Source organism: Carcharodon carcharias, chromosome 3 (genome assembly GCF_017639515.1).
Source record: "Carcharodon carcharias isolate sCarCar2 chromosome 3, sCarCar2.pri, whole genome shotgun sequence".
Lineage (NCBI taxonomy): Eukaryota > Metazoa > Chordata > Chondrichthyes > Lamniformes > Lamnidae > Carcharodon > Carcharodon carcharias.
The window spans coordinates 136,711,418-136,729,543 of NC_054469.1; the positions used below are offsets into that span (position 1 = coordinate 136,711,418).

Below are 18,126 nucleotides of genomic sequence, written 5' to 3' on the forward strand. Positions count from 1 at the left end.
TAGGACAGGAGAGGGTGCGTTTTGAAAACGGAGCCGCCACATGACATATCAGTGTCCTCTCACCTCCTGGATACACTGGCATTTTCATAGTGAGAATGGGTGAAAGAAGGAGTCGGGGACCAGCTTGCCTCCAATTAGGCCTGGTAAGTTCGAGGAGTTTTTTAATGGGCTAAGGAGGGCCTGAAAATTTTTAATTTGCAAATCGCCAAACCTTAACTGTCTGGTGCATATTAGTGCACAGCTGTCGAATACAATGTAGGAAGCCATCAGTTCGGGTGCGCAACCTTTTAGTTGGCGTTTGGCCACTTAAGTCTGCTGGCCCTCTGATGTCCCGCCTCCTCTATTCTATGAGGCAGCTGATTGCTGCCATCAGCCCTTGAGGATTGTGCTCAGCAGTCAGCTCCCACCTCCTGGTGGGGATCGGCGCCACCAGCTGGACACTGAGCTCACCACCAGCCCAAATAGGGCAGCTGCGTTTGAAGATAGCAATGCAGTTGCAGCATGGGATTGGGACCTGAAAATTATTCAGGAATCCCGAATTGAAAATCAACCCTCAGAAAGGTGTTCGTATATCCAGTAAAGTCCCGCCGTTCGTGGGGGTTACGTTCCTGTGAAACCTTGCAAACAGCGAAATCGCAAACAATGAACATGTTTTTCAATGGAACTCAACTAGATAGGTTCCAACCAGGCAAGGACAGCATTGTTTTCGGCAGCTACTCTACAGCAAATTGAGGTGCGCTACCTGTATATGACAGACGGGGGAGTCTCTGAGCAATACTGTACATCGGTGAAGATTTCAAATTATTCAGACTGCACATCAGCTCCCAGAATAATAATCACTTGACCAAACAGAATGCCTCGACTGCCAGTCTCTTTAAAAAGAGCATAGACGAGAAGATGAGCCACTGTGTCACCTCTGTGTCAGGAACCTTCTTCCTGCCTGGGTCAACACACTAACACTCAGCACCTGCCAAAGTAAAACAGAAACACGTTGAGTATCTGTCCGCGTCACACGATCCCAGCATTTGAATGCAACCATCGCAGGAGAAGAAAACGCGGATAAGTGAATATTATACAATGCATCACCCATCACGTGAGCAAAGAGCGAAACATGAGTAAGTGAAAATGCAAACAATGAAGTTGCGAAAGGTGGGACTTTACTGTACAGCGTTGCTGAGGTACTAATGAAGTGGTGTATCCTCTCACAGAACAAAAACAAAAATAACTGGAAAAACTCAGCAGTTCTGACAGCATCTGTGGAGAGGAATACAGTTAACGTTTCTAGTCCGTATGATTCTTCAACAGAACGAAAGAAAAATAGAAAGGTGAAATATAAGCTGGTTTAAGGCGTTGGGGGGGGGGGGGGGGTGGGGGGGCGGGTGCGTTGGGACAGGTAGAGCTGGATAGAGGGCTAGTGATAGGTGGAGATTGCCAAAAGATGTCATAGACAAAAGGACAAAGAGGTGATGACGGTGGTGATATTAGCTAAGAAATGTGCTAATGGTGACATTAAGGATAGAAAGCAGGACGAGCAAGGTACAGATAGCCCTAATGGGGGGGGGGGGGGGGGGAAGGGATTGAAATAGGCTAAAAGGTAGAGATAAAACAATGGATGGAAATACATTTAAAAATAATGGAAATGGGTGGGAAAAGAAAAATATATATAAATTATTGGAAAAAGGGGGATCGGAAAGGGGGTGGGGATAGAGGAGAGAGTTCATGATCTAAAGTTGTTGAACTCAGTATTCAGTCCGGAAGGCTGTAAAGTGCCTAGTCGGAAGATGAGATGCTGTTCCTCCAGTTTGTGTTGAGCTTCACTGGAACATTGCAGCAGGCCAAGAACGGACATGTGGGCATGAGAGCAGGGTGGTGTGTGAAATGGAAATCGACAGAGAGGTCTGGGTAATGCTGGCGGACATACCAAAGGTGTTCCGCAAAGCGGTCACCCAGTCTGCCTTTGGTCTCTCCATTGTAGAGGAAACCGCATTGGGAGCAGCGAATGCAGTAGACTAAATTGAGGGAAGTGCAAGTGAAATGCTGCTTCCCTTGAAAGGAGTGTTTGGGCCCTTGGATGGTGAGGAGGGGGTAAGTAAAGGGGCAGGTGTTGCACCTTCTACGGTTGCATGGGAAGGTGCTGTGGGAGGGGGGAGAGGTGTAGGGGGTGATGGAGGAGTGGACTAGGGTGTCCTGGAGGGAATGATCCCTGTGGAATGCTGCCGGGGGGTTGAAGGGAAGATGTGTTTGGTGGTGGCATCATGCTGGAGTTGGCGGAAATGGCAGAGGATAATCCTTTGAATGCGGAGGCCGGTGGGGTGATAAGTGAGGACAAGGGGGACCCTATCATGGTTCTGGGAGGGAGAGGAAGGTGTGAGGGCGGATGCTCGGGAGATGGGCCGGACACGGTTGAGGGCCCTGTCAACCACTGTGGGTAGAAAACCTCGGTTAAGGAAGAAGGAAGACATGTCAGAGGAACTGTTTTTGAAAGTGACATCATCAGAACAGATGTGACGGAGGTGAAGGAACTGAGAGAATGGGATGGAGTCCTTACAGGAAGTGGGGTGTGAGGAGCTGTAGTCAAGGTAGCTGTGGGAGTCGGTAGGCTTGTAATGAATATTGGTGGACAGTCTATCACCAGAAATTGAGACAGAGGGGTCAAGGAAGGGAAATGTCAGAGATGAAGCATGTGAAAATGATGGAGGGGTGGAAATTGAAAGCAAAATGCAGGTACAACACCTGCCCCTTTACTTCCCCCCTTCTCACCGTCAGAATTGACTGGGAGATAAGCCTAGCAGGAAAGACATTGGAACATCAATGGCAAGAGTTTCTGGGCATAATTTGGGAGACACAGCAAAAATTCATCCCTAGGAAGAAGAAGCATACTAAAGGGAGGATGAGGCAACCATGGCTGACAAGGGAAGTCAGGGACAGCATAAAAGCTAAAGAGAAAGCATATAATGTGACGGAGAGTAGTGGGAAGCCAGGGGATTGGGAAGCCTACAAAGACCAACAGAGGACAACTAAAAAAGAAATAAGGATGGAGAAGATTAAATATGAGGGTAAACTAGCCAGTAATATAAAAGAAGATTGCAAGAGTTTTTTTAGATATGTAAAGGGTAAGAGAGAGGCAAAAATGAACATTGGGCCACTGGAGAAGTAGTAGTGGGGAACAAAGAAATGGTGGAGGAACTGAATAGGTACTTTGCGTCAGTCTTCACGGTGGAAGACATGAGTAACATCCCCAAAGTTCAAGAGAGTTAGGGGCCAGGGGTGAGTATGGTGACCATTACCAAGGAGAAGGTGCTAGGAAAACTGAAAGGTCTGAAGGTGGATAAATCACCTGGAACAGATGGATTACACCCCAGAGTTCTGAAGGAAATAGCTGAAGAGATGGTGGAGGTGTTAGTGGTGATCTTTCAGGAATCACTGGAGTCAGGGAGGGTCCCAGAGGACTGGAAAATCGCTAATGTAACCCCTCTGTTTAAGAAGGGAGTGAGGCAAAACACAGGAAATCACAGGCCGATTAGCCTGACCTCGGTCATTGGTAAGATTTTAGAGTCCGTTATTAAGGATGAGATTTCAGAATACTTGGAAGTGCATGGTAAAATAGGGCAAAGTCAGCTTGGTTTCATCAAGGGGAGGTCATGCCTGACAAATCTGTTAGAATTCTTTGAGGAGGTAACGAGCAGGTTAGACAAAGGAGAGCCAATGGATGTTATCTACTTAGACTTCCAGAAGGCCTTTGACAAGGTGCCGCACAGGAGGCTGCTCAGTAAGATAAGAGCTCATGGTGTTAGAGGCAAGGTACTAACATGGATAGAAGATTGGCTGCCTGGCAGGAGGCAGAGAGTGGGGATAAGGGGGTCCTTCTCAGGATGTCGGCTGGTGACTAGTGGAGTTCCGCAGGGGTCAGTGTTGGGACCACAACTTTTCACTTTATACATTAATGATCTAGATGAAGGAACTGAGGGCATTCTGGCTAAGTTTGCAGATGATACAAAGATAGGTGGAGGGACATGTAGTATTGAGGAGGCGGGAAGGCTGCAGAAGGATTTTGACAGGTTAAGAGAATGGGCAAAGAAGTGGCAGATGGAATACAACGTGGGTAAGTGTGAGGTCATGCACTTTGGTAGGAAGAATAGAGGCATAGACTATTTTCTAAATGGGGAGAGAATTCAGAAATATGGAGTGCAAAGGGACTTGGGAGTCCTAGTCCAGGATTCTCTCAAGGTTGAACCAGTAGTTAGGAAGGCAAATGCAATGTTGGCATTTATTTCGAGAGGACTAGAATATAAAAGCAGGGATGTGCTGCTGAGGCTTTATAAAGTTATGGTCAGACCTCATTTAGAATATTGTGAGCAATTTTGGGGCCTCGTATCTCAGGAAGGATGTGATGACTTTGGAGACGGTCCAGAGGAGGTTCACGAGAACGATCCCAGGAATGAAAGGCTTAACATATGAGGAATGTTTGAGGACTCTGGGTCTATACTCGGTGGAGTTTAGAAGGATGAGTGGGGATCTGATTGAAACTTATAGAATACTGAAAGGCCTGGATAGAGTGGACGTGGGGAAGATGTTTCCATTAGTAGGAGAGACTAGGACCTGAGGGCACAGCCTCAGAGTAAAGGGAAGACCTTTTAGAACAGAGATGAGGAGAAACTTCTTTAGCCAGAGAGTGGGGAATCTATAGAATTCATTGCCACAGAAGGCTGTGGAGGCCAGGTCATTGAGTGTATTTAAGACCGAGATAGATAGGTTTTTGATTGGTAAGAGGATCAAAGGTTACGGGGAGAAGGCAGGAGAATGGGTTTGAGAAACCTATCAGCCATGATTGAAAGGCTGAGCAGACTCAATGGGCTGAATGGCCTAATTCCTGCTCCTATGTCTTATGGTTTCTTATGGTTCCACCCCCCACCCCCCAAACCAGCTTATATTTCACCTCTTTTCTATTTTTCCTTCGTTCTGTTGAAGAGTCATACAGACTCAAAACGTTAACTGTATTCCTCTCTGCAGATGCTGTCAGACCTGCTGAGTTTTTCCAGCTATTTTTGTTTTTGTTTTGGATTTTCAGCATCTGCAGTTTTTTGCTTTTATCCTCTCACAAAGTTGACCACTTAAGGGCATCAATTGGCCTCCGGGCAGGAAGGTCATCTCGATCTTCGCTGCCCCTGACTTAATCAGAGAAGCTGGAAATTTTATTCCACCCCTGGTTTCTGACCTGCTTTTGGAGCCATTGTATTTATGTGGCTGGTCTGTTAGGTTTCTGGTCAATGTTGACCTTAGGATGTTGATGGTAGGGGATTCAGTGATGATAATGCCATTGAATGTTAAGGGGAGGTGGTTAAAGTCTCTCTTGTTAAAGATGATCATTGCTTGGCACTTGTGTGGCAGAGCTGTTATTTGCCATTTATCGATGCAAGCCTGAATGTTGTTCATGTCTTGATGTATGCGGTCATGGATTGTTTCATTATCTGAGGAACTGTGTATGGAACTGAACATTGTGCAATCATCAATGAACATCCCCACCTCAGACCTTAGGGTGTACAGAAGGTCATTGATGAAGCAGCTGATGATGAGTGGGCCTAACTTACTGCCCTGAGGAACTGCTGCAGTGATGTCCTGGGGCTGAGATGCTTTGGCCTCCAATAACACAACCATCTTCCTTTGTGCTAACTATGGCTCCAGCTGGTGGAAAGTTTTCTACTGGTTCCCACTGACTTCAATTTTACAAGGGTTCCTTGATGCTACAAAAGGCAATCAACTCACCTCTAGAATTCAATTCCTTGTCCATGTTTGGACCAAGGCTGTATTGAGATCCCGAGCCAAGTGAGACTGATAGAACCCAAACTGAGTATCAGTGAGCAAATTATTAGTAAGTGCCACTTGATCGCAAGCCATTGTTGACACCTTCTATCAATTTCCTGATGAGAGAGTAGACTGATGGGCCAATAATTGGCCAAATTGCATTTGTCTTGCTTTTTGTAGACAGATAGACCCAGGAAATTTTTTAGATAGATGCAAGTGTTGCAATCATACTGGAACAGCTTGGCTGGAGGGGCATCTAATTCTGGAGCACAAGTCTTTGGCACTGCAGCTTGGATATTGTCAGGGCCCATAGTCTTTGCTGTACCCAGTCTATCAGATGTTTCTTGTTATTACATGGAGTGAATCAAATTGGCTGACGACTGGCATCTTGTGATGCTGGGGATCTAGGAGGAGTCTGAGATGGATCATCCACTCAGCACTATGGCTGAAGATGGTTGTGAACTCTTCAGCCTTATCTTTTGCACACATGCTGAAGACAGGTCTTGTCTCAAGAAAGATGGTTTGGTGGTTTATCCTATCAATATTGTCATGGACAGATGCATCTACAAGTAGATTAGTATGGACAGGGTTAAGTAGGTTTTTCCCTTGTGTTGGTTCTCTCACTCACTGCCACTGGTCTGTTCAGTCAGTACTGGTGCTACTGAATCACTGTTGGTGATGGACATTGAAATGCCCCATCCAGAGCACTTTCTGCATCCTTGCTACCCTCGGTGCTTCTTCCAAGTGGTGTTCAATATGGAGAAGCACTGATTCTGGCTGGGGGAGGGCAGGAGACAATAATCATCAGGAGGTTCCTTGCCCATGTTTGACATGAAACTTATTGGGGTCTAGGCTCAATGTTGAGGACTCAATGCCACCCTTTCCCAACAGTATAAATCTACGCTGCTACTCTTGGTGGGTTTGTCCTTTTGGTTGGATGGGACATACCCAGGGTTGATAATCTTTTAAATGAAAACCAAATCAACAAAATTGGGATAAATCAGGCACAGCCCCTAATTCAGGTCAGCTGTAAAACCAAGGACAAAGTTTAAAGGAACCTTACAAACTTTAAATCAAAATGTGATTAAAGGGGTCAACAAAACACCCCAGTCCCCGCCGTGCCCACCGAGCACGGAAGGCCTCGAGAGTGTCAGCAGACACCGCGTGCTCCCTCTCCAGGGACATCCGGCAGCGAACATAGCCGCTGAAGAGGGACAAACAATCGGGCGGGACTCCCCCGTCGATCGCCCGCTGCCTGGACCTGTTAGTGGCCAACTTGGCCAGGTACCCAGGGTTGATGATGGAGGAGGCTGGAATGTAGGCCAACAGGTGGATTCTGTCAATATGTATGCCAGGTTGTTGCTTGACTATTCCATGGACAGCTCTCCCAATTTTGGTACATGTCCCCAGATGTTAGTTGTCAAGTTGGTTGGGCTGATTGTGCCTTTACTGTATATCCAGTTCCTAGGTTAATGCCAGGTAGTCCATTTGGTTTTCTTATTGTTTCTTGTAGCAGTTTTATACAACTGAATAGTTTGCTAGATCATTTCAAAAAGCAAATAAGTGTCAACCAAATTGCTGTGGGATTGGAGTCATTAAAGGCCAGACCAGGTATTGACAGCAAATTTCCATCCCAAAAGGCATTAATGAATGAGATGGGTTTTTACGACAATCTAACAATTTCACAGCCAGCATTACCGACACTAGCTTTTAATTCCGGATTTTTTTATTTAATTAACTGAATTTAAGTTCCACAACAGACATGAGAAACTTCATCATAAAGCTAGGTGCAGTAATTATGCAGTCATTTGCTATATCTTCTCTTTTCAGATCCTGATGTACTTTCATAGAATATTGTTTTTCTTTTAACAATTGCACTGCTTGCTTCCACATCTCAATTAAAGCTTGACTTCTGTGATCTTTTTTGCCTTGCAGTATACCTACTGATGTATGCACAATGATTGGAGATAGTTCATGCATGGCGCTGCAAAACATGATCTGTGACCCTGTTGAGGCAGTTGACACATGCTATCTGACCCTTCGTAGACGCTTCAATGAATCTGGCATCTATTGTGTGAATATCACATTGAGTGATAATACCAGTTTAGCTGTTGCTAGTACTCTAGTATCAATTGGAGGTAAGCACTTATTTTTCCGTGACTGGGCTACAATAACTACAAAGGGTTCATTCGTATTGTAGCTTCTCTGCTATTTAAAAATGTGTTAACTTAACTGATCCCCCAAAATTATGCTCTAAGATCTGAATTAGCCTTTCACTTTGATGAATAGGAACATATTCAGGCTATAGTCTATTCAGTTAGTTGAGTTTGTTTCACCATTCAATTACCCACCATATCCCTTGACACATTTACCTAATTAAAATCTGTCAGTCTCAAGTCTTGAAAATATCAATTGACACAGCATCCATACCCTTTTTGGAGAAGAGAATTCCAAATTTCCACTGCCTTTTGTGTGAAAATGTGTTTCCTGACTTCACTCTAGCTTTACTTTTAAGGTTGTGCCACCTTGTTTGGATTTGTCCACCAGAGGCAATAGCTTCTCAATATGTACCCTATTCAAATGATTTTTATCATTTGAAACACCTTAATTAAATCACCCATCAAACTTCTAAACTGAAGAGATACAAGGTAAGTTTATGCAACCTGTCCTCAAAACTTAATTCTTTAAGCCCTGGGATCATTCTGGTGAATTTGTACTGCAAAGGCCAGTATACCCGTCCTAAGTTGTGATGCTGAACACTACACGAGGTGAGGTCTGCTCAACTGAAGCATAACTTCCTCCCTTTTATTTTCCAACTCTTTAATAAATGTCAACATTCCATTAACCTTTTTCAGTACTTTTTGAACTAGGTTTATGTTGTGTGTTATTGGACCATTTTCCTTCTCCACAGTTCCTAGTCTCTTGCCATTAAAAAAAATTCTGCTGTGTCTTCCTTGTATTGAAAGTGGATGATTTCACATTTCTTCCCGCCTGTCAGTTTTGCTGAGCCATTTAATCTGTCTATGTCCCTTTGTATCTTCCTCCAATCAACAGAATTAATTGTGTCTCCTAATTTAGTGCTATCTATATCATTAGCTATGCAGATATTTCTTTATCCGAGTCATTGATATACATGGTAAAACGCTAAGGCCCCAGTACATATCCCTGGGAATTAACACTTGTCACAAAAAATACATTCCTTTTAATCTTGCATGTGTACTTCAGCAGCAGCTGCCCTGATCCTTCTGGGCCAAATAAAAGATCGTCTTATAGCAAAGCCTTTACCTCTGAAGTCTAAGATTGCTCTGCTCCAGATTCAATTTCCTTTGTTTAGAAAATGCTTGGGCCTCTTTAATGTCTCAGCATAATTTTCATGAGATCTGTTGAGAATTACTGTGGGCAGAATTCCCAGGAAATCCATGGGCAGAATCTTTGACATGCAGGGGGAGGGGGAGGGGGTGGAGGGGGCACAGGCAGACTCAAAGCCCTCCCATCTCCCCATCCACTGGAATTTAAAATGCTACTGCAAAACAGTGGGATCCCAGCATTATTGAATTCTGGTCTGCAAGGCAAAATCTGGTTTACCATCCTCTGTGGCCTCTGGAATTTCACAGCCATTGCTTGCAAATGTACTTACAGGCTTGTTAAAATTATTGCACAGAGAAAAATCCCAGGGTTTGAGTAAAGAAGCTCATTTTTATATTTGTTTGAAAGCTACTTTTTCACATTTAAATTTGTGTTTAGATTTGATCCTGGGGTCTAATTTGATGTAATATTCAGGATTACTAACAGTGCCATTTTATATATTTTGATGAAATCCTCTACGGATTCTCCTTTTTATACTTTGGTTTCTCTTAGGATCAATCTTAATGCTCTTCTTGATATACAAAGAAATATTGAGAAGGTGCAATGATCAGTAGAATTGAACACAATAGAACAACTTATTGTGGCTCTAACATAATGAAATATCTCAAGATGCTTCACAGGAGCATTACCAAACAAAGTTTGACACCAAGCCACATAAGGAGATTAGGTCAGATGACCAAAAGCTTGGTCAAAAATGTAGGTTTTAACAAGTGCCTTAAAGGGGGAAAGTGAGGTGATGAGGTATAGGGAGGAAATTCCAGGACTTACAGCCGAGGCAACTGAAGGCTTGGCCACCAATGGTGCAGCAATTATAATCGGCAAAGCACAAGAGGCCAGAATTAGAGGAGCACAGATATTTTGGCAGGTTGTGGAGTTGGAGCAGATTATAGAAAGGGGCAAAACCCTGGAGGGATCTGGAAACAAGAATGAAGAATTTTAAAATCAAGACATTGCTTGACCAGGAGCCAATCTAGGTCAGTGAGTGCAGGGAGGATAAGAGAATGGGTCTTGCTGAGAGCTACTACATGGGTAGCAGATTTTTGGATGGCTTCAAGTTTACAGAGCATAGACTGTAGGAGAACAGCCAGGAGTATGTTGGAATAGTCAAGGCTAGAGGCAATGAAAGCATGAATGAGTGTTTCAGCAACAGATAAGCTGAGGCAGGGGTGAAGTTGAGCGATTCCTTGAAGGTGGAAATAGACAGTCTTAGAGATGGCACAAATACAAGGATGGAAGCTCGTTTTAGGATCAAATGTGATACCAATAGACTGGCCTAATCTCAGAATTGTCAAGGATAGGGATGGAGTTGTTAGTTAGGAAATGGATTTGGAGCGGGAATGGAAACAATGGCTTTAGTCTTTCCGATATTTAATTGCTCCAAATATGGCCTGCCCCTTGCATCGGAGAGACCCAAAGCACATATTCTAATGTTCTAAATATCCCGTCTTTCTATTTGGCTTATATTGCTTTGCCACATTGCCTATTAGATAATGATCATTTATATCCAAGTCTCATGCCCTGTTCTCTAAAAATAGATATTCTCTGGTGACTCAGTAGTGACTTCAGCTTCCAATTTATTTACAGGTTCTAGCAATGTGACAGGATTGGAAAGCGTCTTAATATTTGGTGCGTGCCTGGTGGTTCTTATCATTGGTGTGGCCTCTTTTTTTTATAGGTGAGTTTTGAGTCATCATTAGGAAAGAAAACGAGGCACAAAGATAAAGGTGTACTAGAACTTTCTGAAGACTTCTAATGTCAACCAACTTACTGGAAAATATACTACAGAAATTAGAATAACATATCTAATTCCTTACCTTCTTTTCCAAAGGCAAACCTTCAATTACTCAGAATAATCTTGTTAGGACTAAATAAACATTGCAGTAAAATTAAGATCAGGTCCAAAATGTAACTGGGTGAATTTTCAGTTGAGGGACCGGAAAATGGGGCAGAACTCGTTACATTGACAGCTTTGCCTCAGTCCATGGATGAAATTCCAGTGGGAGAGGGGCACGGATGCGGTCGTAGCCAAATCTTCCACCTGCTTCCCCCCATCAAGCGGCTGTGCCTGGGCAGGAAGATCCTGGGCTTTCCTGGGAATTCTGCTTTGTACATTCTTTAAATACTGTTACCAGATGAGGGATGGTACGAGGTCCAATTAGGCACCGCAAATAACACCAAAACTCATCAAGCTAAAATTAATCAATCCTGCAGAAGATCAATTATCTTCAGGAAATGTTACCCCACTTTTGCTTTGGAAACTGAAGGTGATGAAAGGTTTCCTTTTTGTTTGGCCATTGCTCCTTTGCTGTACCTGAGTAACATGGCACGGCTCCAACTTTGTTGACATTGTTGTTCAATTTTGATTCCATTGAGCTCAATTTGGGCAGATTCTACAGTGGTGGGCAATTAGCTCAGCCAGATTACTAACCAACCACTGAAATCAAACATCAACCACAACAGAACTTTAATAAAACTCCTTGTGAGCTTAAGGAGCTCCTTCTACAAAGGAAGCATGCAGGCAACTCCATAATAAATATAGCCCCTTCAGTAACCCTCATCTCCAGCAACTGAAGTTTAATATTTTCATACAAAGAAGATGTAGAGAAATAAGGTAGAAATTATGCTTAATATGTGATACACTTCCTGGTGATGTGATGTAGAGTCAGAAAATTTGATCCCTAATTCTAAAATGCACCCCAGGAGCAATGTGGAGCATGAAAAACTAATAAAATGTACGTAACTATACAAGTATTGCAAAGCTTTAAAGGAGGCTGTATAAGATTATTTTGAAAACAAGTTTCTAAGCATGTTACTTATTATGAACAGAAATAAATGGCTTTGAGTTATCTTAATCTTCCACATTACAGGTTGCAACAATGCATGCTTAAGTATTTTTTCTAATCCATAAAGGACATTGGGAATGTTTCTTTTTTTTTGTGGGGGTGGGGAAGAGAAGGCAGTTAAAGTGGGAGCTATATACAATTTGATTCATTAAGGATGCAAAACTTATTTTACAGGCGTTACAAAGAATATACGCCGATTGTTAGACGGGTGAGTGACAGGAGTAAACAACTGGTAGTGAATAATGGTAGTGCCAGTGTGTACTTCAGTAACCTGAAGACTTTTCTCCTCTTTGGAAATGATGAGAAGAGCCCCCTACTGAGGAAACCTGCGGTCATTTAATCAGAGCTACTCATCCAAGCAGAAGTGTGCTCCAGGGACACTTGCTCCAGAAGTGTGCTCCAGCTTTCTGTTTGGGTACTTGCATTGCTTCAGCAAACCTTGAGTATAGAAATATCGTATTAAACTGCTTAGTCTCTCTTTACAAGTAGATTTCAATATAAAATACTTGAAATCCAGCTTTTTCTCACTCTGCCTGATGACACAAATCTGTATGTTTATAAATATTATATTAATTCTGCAACTGTAAATGTTAGAAGTGAACTTTTTTAATGCAGTTCTGTGGAATAGTAAAAGTGTTCATTTCATTGTGCTACAAATTGACATTTGTTTTCATCCCAGATGTTATAGTGATAGTAAAATGCCAGTTCCAACGCATTTACTTATAGACCTGGATTGTATTTACTGGATTTCCATTGACACCACATTGCTAGTGTTCAGAATCTATACAAAAGGGATGTTCAGAAGTACAAACAAATGGGTTTCTGCATACTTGCTTGGATATAGGGCCGCTTTCTCAATGAGGTGGTTGGCAAATTAACATTTCCGCTTGCACCTCTTAGACTGGTGCCCAAAGGCTTTGAAACAGATAATGGCAAATACACTACTGTATTGTTTGCAATAATAAATTATAAAAAAAAAATCCTAGCTGTATTTTTATCTTGTGTCTGGTTTGAGACTGGGAGGAATGTCTGGAATTGACTTGTGCAAAAATTGGCAGAGCTCTCCACAACATTCATTTATCAGTGACTTCGCTGTACTCTCTGAGTCTATTAGGTAGGTTAAAGCTTGGTCCTCCCAAATGGCCTGTGCTTTGTTCTCCTTCTTGCAATCCACACACCATATCCTAAATGCCCTCATTTGAATATATTGTATTGAGAGCCGGTGATGTTGCAACCGGGTTTCCTGTTTTTATGTCTGTCAATCGTTTAGGGAAATCTAAACTCAGTATTATAAGGTGCAGCAATTATGACTGAAATGGACTCGAAACCTTAATGCTGTCTTTCTCTCCACGGGTGCTGTTAGACATGCTGAGTTTTTGCAGCATTTTCTGTTTTTGTTTCAGATTTCCAGCATCTGCAGTCTTCTGCTTTTATGTAAGAGTGAACTTCAACAAAGAGGTAATGGTGCAACTCTGTCAGCTTCTGATTGCTAACCTGTAGGCCTAATAATTACACTTGATAATCTGCAACCTGGTAATCTCATTTGTCTACATTTTCCCCTTTGCGGCTATGAATGTGACCATTGCACTCAATCTTTATGGCTCATTTCAAGCAGCTACGGGAAGGCATTTCTCAAGTGACTGACACCTAACATGAGATCAGGTGAATTCATTGTCTTTGACATCGTGGCAAGTTCACAATGAGATACAGCCAACCAGTTTTGCTGGCTTTCCCAAGGTAAACGGTGATTGCCATCACATTGCTTTGCCATCACAGAAAACCCCCCTCAACTACCTCAACAGGAAAGGCTTCCATTCCTTCAATACACATTTTGTCACACACAATCTGCAAAAGATCCCATGTGTCAATGGCAAAGATGCTGGAAGTTGTCACAATACATTCATCCTTCAAGGTTCAATCCTTCTTGAACTATATAGGAAAGAGAACTGTGTTAACAAGATGACTTATAGATGACAAAACCTACGCGCTGCTTTCATAAATAGTGACCCAAAAAGCAGCATAAGAGAACTACAATGAAGCACATGCCTCTACTTGATCAGTCATCAGAAAACCAGAGTTTGTAAAAAGACAGGGCTAAAGGCTTTGTATCCGAATGCCCATAGCATTCGTGCCAAAACAGGTGAAGTGTCAGTTCAAATTTAAAGAAATATGTATGATCTGATAGCCATTACAGAGACATGGCTGCAAGGTGACCAAAGCTGCAATCTGAATATTCAAGGGTACTTGATGTTTCAAAAGGACAGGCAAGGAAAGGATGGTGAGGTTGCTCTGTTAATTGAGGATGACATAATTACAATAGTGAGAGATGGCCATAGTTGTAAAGATCAAGATGTAGAATCAGATTGTGTAGAGATAAGAAATAGCAAAAGGAAGAATTGTGGGAGTAGTTTAAAGGCCTCCAACAGTAACAATGCTGTAGGACAGGGTATACAGGAAGGAATAATGGTGGCTTCTATGAAAGGCATTGCAATGGTCATGAGTAACTTTAATCCACATATTGATTTGCCAATCTGATTCAGCCAAGGTAGCCTAGAAGCTGAGTTCATAGAGTGTTTTTGAGACAATTTCTTAGAGCAGCACATTCTGGAGCCAATTTGAGTGTGCAGTGAGACAGGATTAATTAATGTCCTAATAGTAAAGGAGACTTTAGGTAGCAGCGATCATAACATGACTGAATTTTTCATTCAGTTTGAGGAAAAGAAGTCTGTCTGAAACTAGTGTTTTACACTTAAATAAAGGCAATTACAAGGTTATGAAGACAAAGCTGGTTACGGTAAACTGGGAAAATAGGTTAAGGGGTAGGTCAGTAGAAATGAAGTAGCAGACATTTAAGAAGATATTTCGTAACTTTCAGCAACAATATATTCCAGTGAGAAATAAAATCTCTAGGAGACGAATGCACTATCTGTGGCTATCTAAGGAAGTTAAAGATAGTATCAAATTGAAAGCTAAAGCATACAAGTCTGCGAAGATTAGTGGTAGGTCAGAAGATTGATGAGGGTAATGTAGTCGATGTTGTCTATATGGATTTTAGTGAGGCATTTGACAAGGTCCTACGTTACAGACTGGTTACAAAAGTAAGATCCAATCGGATACAGGGGAAGATGGCAAGTTGGATCCAAAATTGGCTCAGTGACAGAAAACAAAAGGCAATGGTCGATGGATATTTATGCAAATGGAAAGCGGTTTCCAGTGGCATTCCGCAGGACTCAGTGTTGAGGCCCTTGCTGTTTATTATATATATTAATGATTTGGATTTAAATGTGGGAGGCATGATCAGGTAGACAGGAAAGACCTGTTTCCTCTAGCTGAGGTGTCAATTATGAGGGGACATAAGGAAAAACCTTTTCACCCAGAGGGCGGTAGGCATCTGGAATTCTCTGCCTGAATTGGTGGTTGAGGCTGAAATGCTGAACTCATTTAAAAGGTACCTGGATCTGCACCTGAAGTTCTGTAACCTGCAAGACTACAGACCAGATGCTGGAAAGTGGGATTAAAATGAGCGGCTAGATGCTTTTTCTCTCTCTTTATTTGGCTGGCACAGACACGATGGGCTGGACAGTTTCTTTCTCAGCTGTAACTTTTCTATGGTTCTAAAACTGAGCAGAATTTAAAAATCAGCAAAGAATGATTAAAAAGAAATGATGAAGAAGTTAGAGTGTGAGAGAAAGCTAGCTAAGAATACAAAAATAGACAGCAAGAGTTTCTACAAGTGTTTAAAAAGGAAACAAGTAACTAAAGTGAGCAAGGGTCCATTAGGGAGTGAATTTGGGGGATGGGAAATAAGGAAATGGTGGAAGCGTTGAACAGATATTGTGTGTCAGTCACTGTAGAAGACACAAATAACATCCCAGAAATTCTAAAATGGAAGGAGGAACCTTAAATAATTACAATCACCAGGGAAAAGGTATTGAGAAAACTATTAGAACTAAAGGCAGACAGGTCACCAGGACCTGATGGACTTCATTCTAGGGTCCTAAAAGAAGTGGCTGTGGAGACTGGATGCATTGGTTTTAATTTTCTAAAATTTATTAGGTTCTGGAAAGGTCCCATCAGATTGGAAATTAGCAAATGTAACTCTTCTATTCAAGAAAGAGAGGAGACAGAAATCAGGTAACTTCAGTTCTGAAGAGGAGTCATATGGACTCAAAATATTAACTCTGTCTTTCTCTCCACAGATGCTGAGTTTTTCCAGCAATTTTTGTTTTTGTTTTTGTTTCAGATTTCCAGCATCCACAGTATTTTGCTTTTAACAAGGTAACTTAGGGCAGTTAGCCTAAAATCTGCCAAAGGGAAAATGCTACATTTCCTACCTATCCATATTAAAGAGATTATAGCAGGGCACTTAGAAAATCTTAATGAAATTAGACAGAGTCAACATGGTTTTGTGCAGGGGAAATCATGTTTGACTAATTAATAAGAGTTATTGAGGAAGAAACAAGTAATGTGGTGTACTTGGATTTCCAAAAAGTGTTTGATAAGGTGCCACATTAAAGGTTACTATGGAAAATTAGAGTTCATGGTGTAGGGAGTAACATATTAGCATGGATAAAGGATTGGTTGGTTACAGGAAGCTAAGAGTGGGGAGAAATGGGTTAATTTTGGGATTGCAAGCTGTAACTAGTGGGTGTGCCGCAAGGGTCAGTGCTGGGGCCTCAACTATTTAAAATCTGTACAAATGACTTGGATGGAGGAACCAAATGTATGTTTGCTAAGTTTGGGGAGAACACAAAGATAGGTAGGAATGTAAATTGTGAGGAGAACACAAAAAGTTTACAAAGGGATTTAGATAGGTTAAGTTAAGTGCGCAAAAAATTGCAGATGGAGTATAATGTAGAAAAATGTGAACTCATCCACTTTGGCAGAAAGAGTGGAAAAGCAATCTATCAGTTAAATGGAGAAAGACTGCAAAACTCAGTGGTACAGAGGGATCTGGGTGTCCTGGTACATGGATCACAACAAGTTATTATGCAGGTACAGCAAGTGATTAGGATGGTAAATGGAATGTTGTCATTTATTGCTATGGGAATGGAATTTAAACGTTTTGCTATAATTGTGCTGAGGTTTGGTGAGACCACATCTGGAGAACTGTATAATTTTGGTCTCCTTGCTTGAGAAAGGATATATTAGTATTGGAAGCAGTTCAGAGGTTCACTGAACTGATTCCTGGAATGAGAGGATAACCCTATGAGGAAAAGTTGGACAAATTGGGCCTGTATCCATTGGAGTTTAGAAGAATGAGAGGCAATCTTAATGAAACATATAAGATCCTAAGGGGACTTGACAGAGTGGATGCTGAGAGGATGTTTCCCCTTGTGGGAGACTAGAACTAGAGGACACAGTTTAAAAATTAGAGACAAGAGATTTCAGGCAGAGATTAGATTTTTTTTTCCTGAGTGTCACTGGTCTCTGGAATTCTCTTCCTCAGAGAGCACTGGAGGCAGGGTCATTGAATATTGTTAAGGTAGAGTTAGATAGATTCATGATTAACAAGGTCAAAGGGTATAGGGGATAGATTGGAAAGCAGAGTTGAGTCCACAATCAGATCAGCCATGATCTTATCAAATGTCAGGGCAGGCTTGAGGGGCTGAATGGCCCACTTTTGCTCCTAATTTATATGTCCTTATTTATGGCCATCCAGGTTTTATTGGCATGCTTTCATAGTTTAGATGGATCAAATGGTGTCACACACTTCGCGATTTTGCTGTATGCAAAGGGATGGACTTTGACATTATTGGCAAGAAAGTCCTTGCTTTTTTGAAACCAGAGCTGCATGCAAGTGAGCATCACAACAACATGCACTCAAGAGGATTCCTCAGTGGATGCTAAAAGAGGTATCAGAGCACATCTCATGACTGAAGGCTTTCTTCTGTGTAACGTAGTCTTTTTTGACACCCCTGCCTCACCCACTTTTCCACAATGAAAGGGCATTCTCTCATTCCGATATCCATCCTGCAAAACAGTAGCCCTCTTTGCTTCTACAGTAATCAGCACATGGATGAATATATCAGCACTAACTATGTGAACATCTTCCTGTATATACTTCATATTCATTAACATTTATTAATTTGGTATCAATGTCAATATACATCCT

The 18,126-nt window shown here is 42.0% G+C and overlaps 1 protein-coding gene and 1 long non-coding RNA gene across 4 annotated transcripts in view; one reads left to right on the forward strand and one right to left on the reverse strand.

Moving 5' to 3' along the window:
* LOC121276562 overlaps positions 1–961 on the reverse strand; it is a 30,939-nt gene extending 29,978 nt beyond the window's left edge. The window contains exon 1 of the long non-coding RNA XR_005942682.1: positions 743–961. This is a non-coding gene — a long non-coding RNA (uncharacterized LOC121276562). The remainder of the gene's footprint in view (positions 1–742) is intronic.
* The window catches only part of gpnmb (glycoprotein (transmembrane) nmb), a 55,310-nt gene extending 42,319 nt beyond the window's left edge, over positions 1–12,991 (forward strand). For all 3 annotated transcript variants that reach the window (XM_041185113.1, XM_041185115.1, XM_041185114.1), the window contains 3 exons: positions 7,738–7,940; positions 10,753–10,843; positions 12,186–12,991. In XM_041185113.1, the coding sequence (XP_041041047.1) occupies positions 7,738–7,940; positions 10,753–10,843; positions 12,186–12,351 (460 nt within the window). In that variant the 3' untranslated portion in view covers positions 12,352–12,991. The remainder of the gene's footprint in view (positions 1–7,737; positions 7,941–10,752; positions 10,844–12,185) is intronic.
* The last annotated feature ends 5,135 nt before the right edge of the window (positions 12,992–18,126 follow it).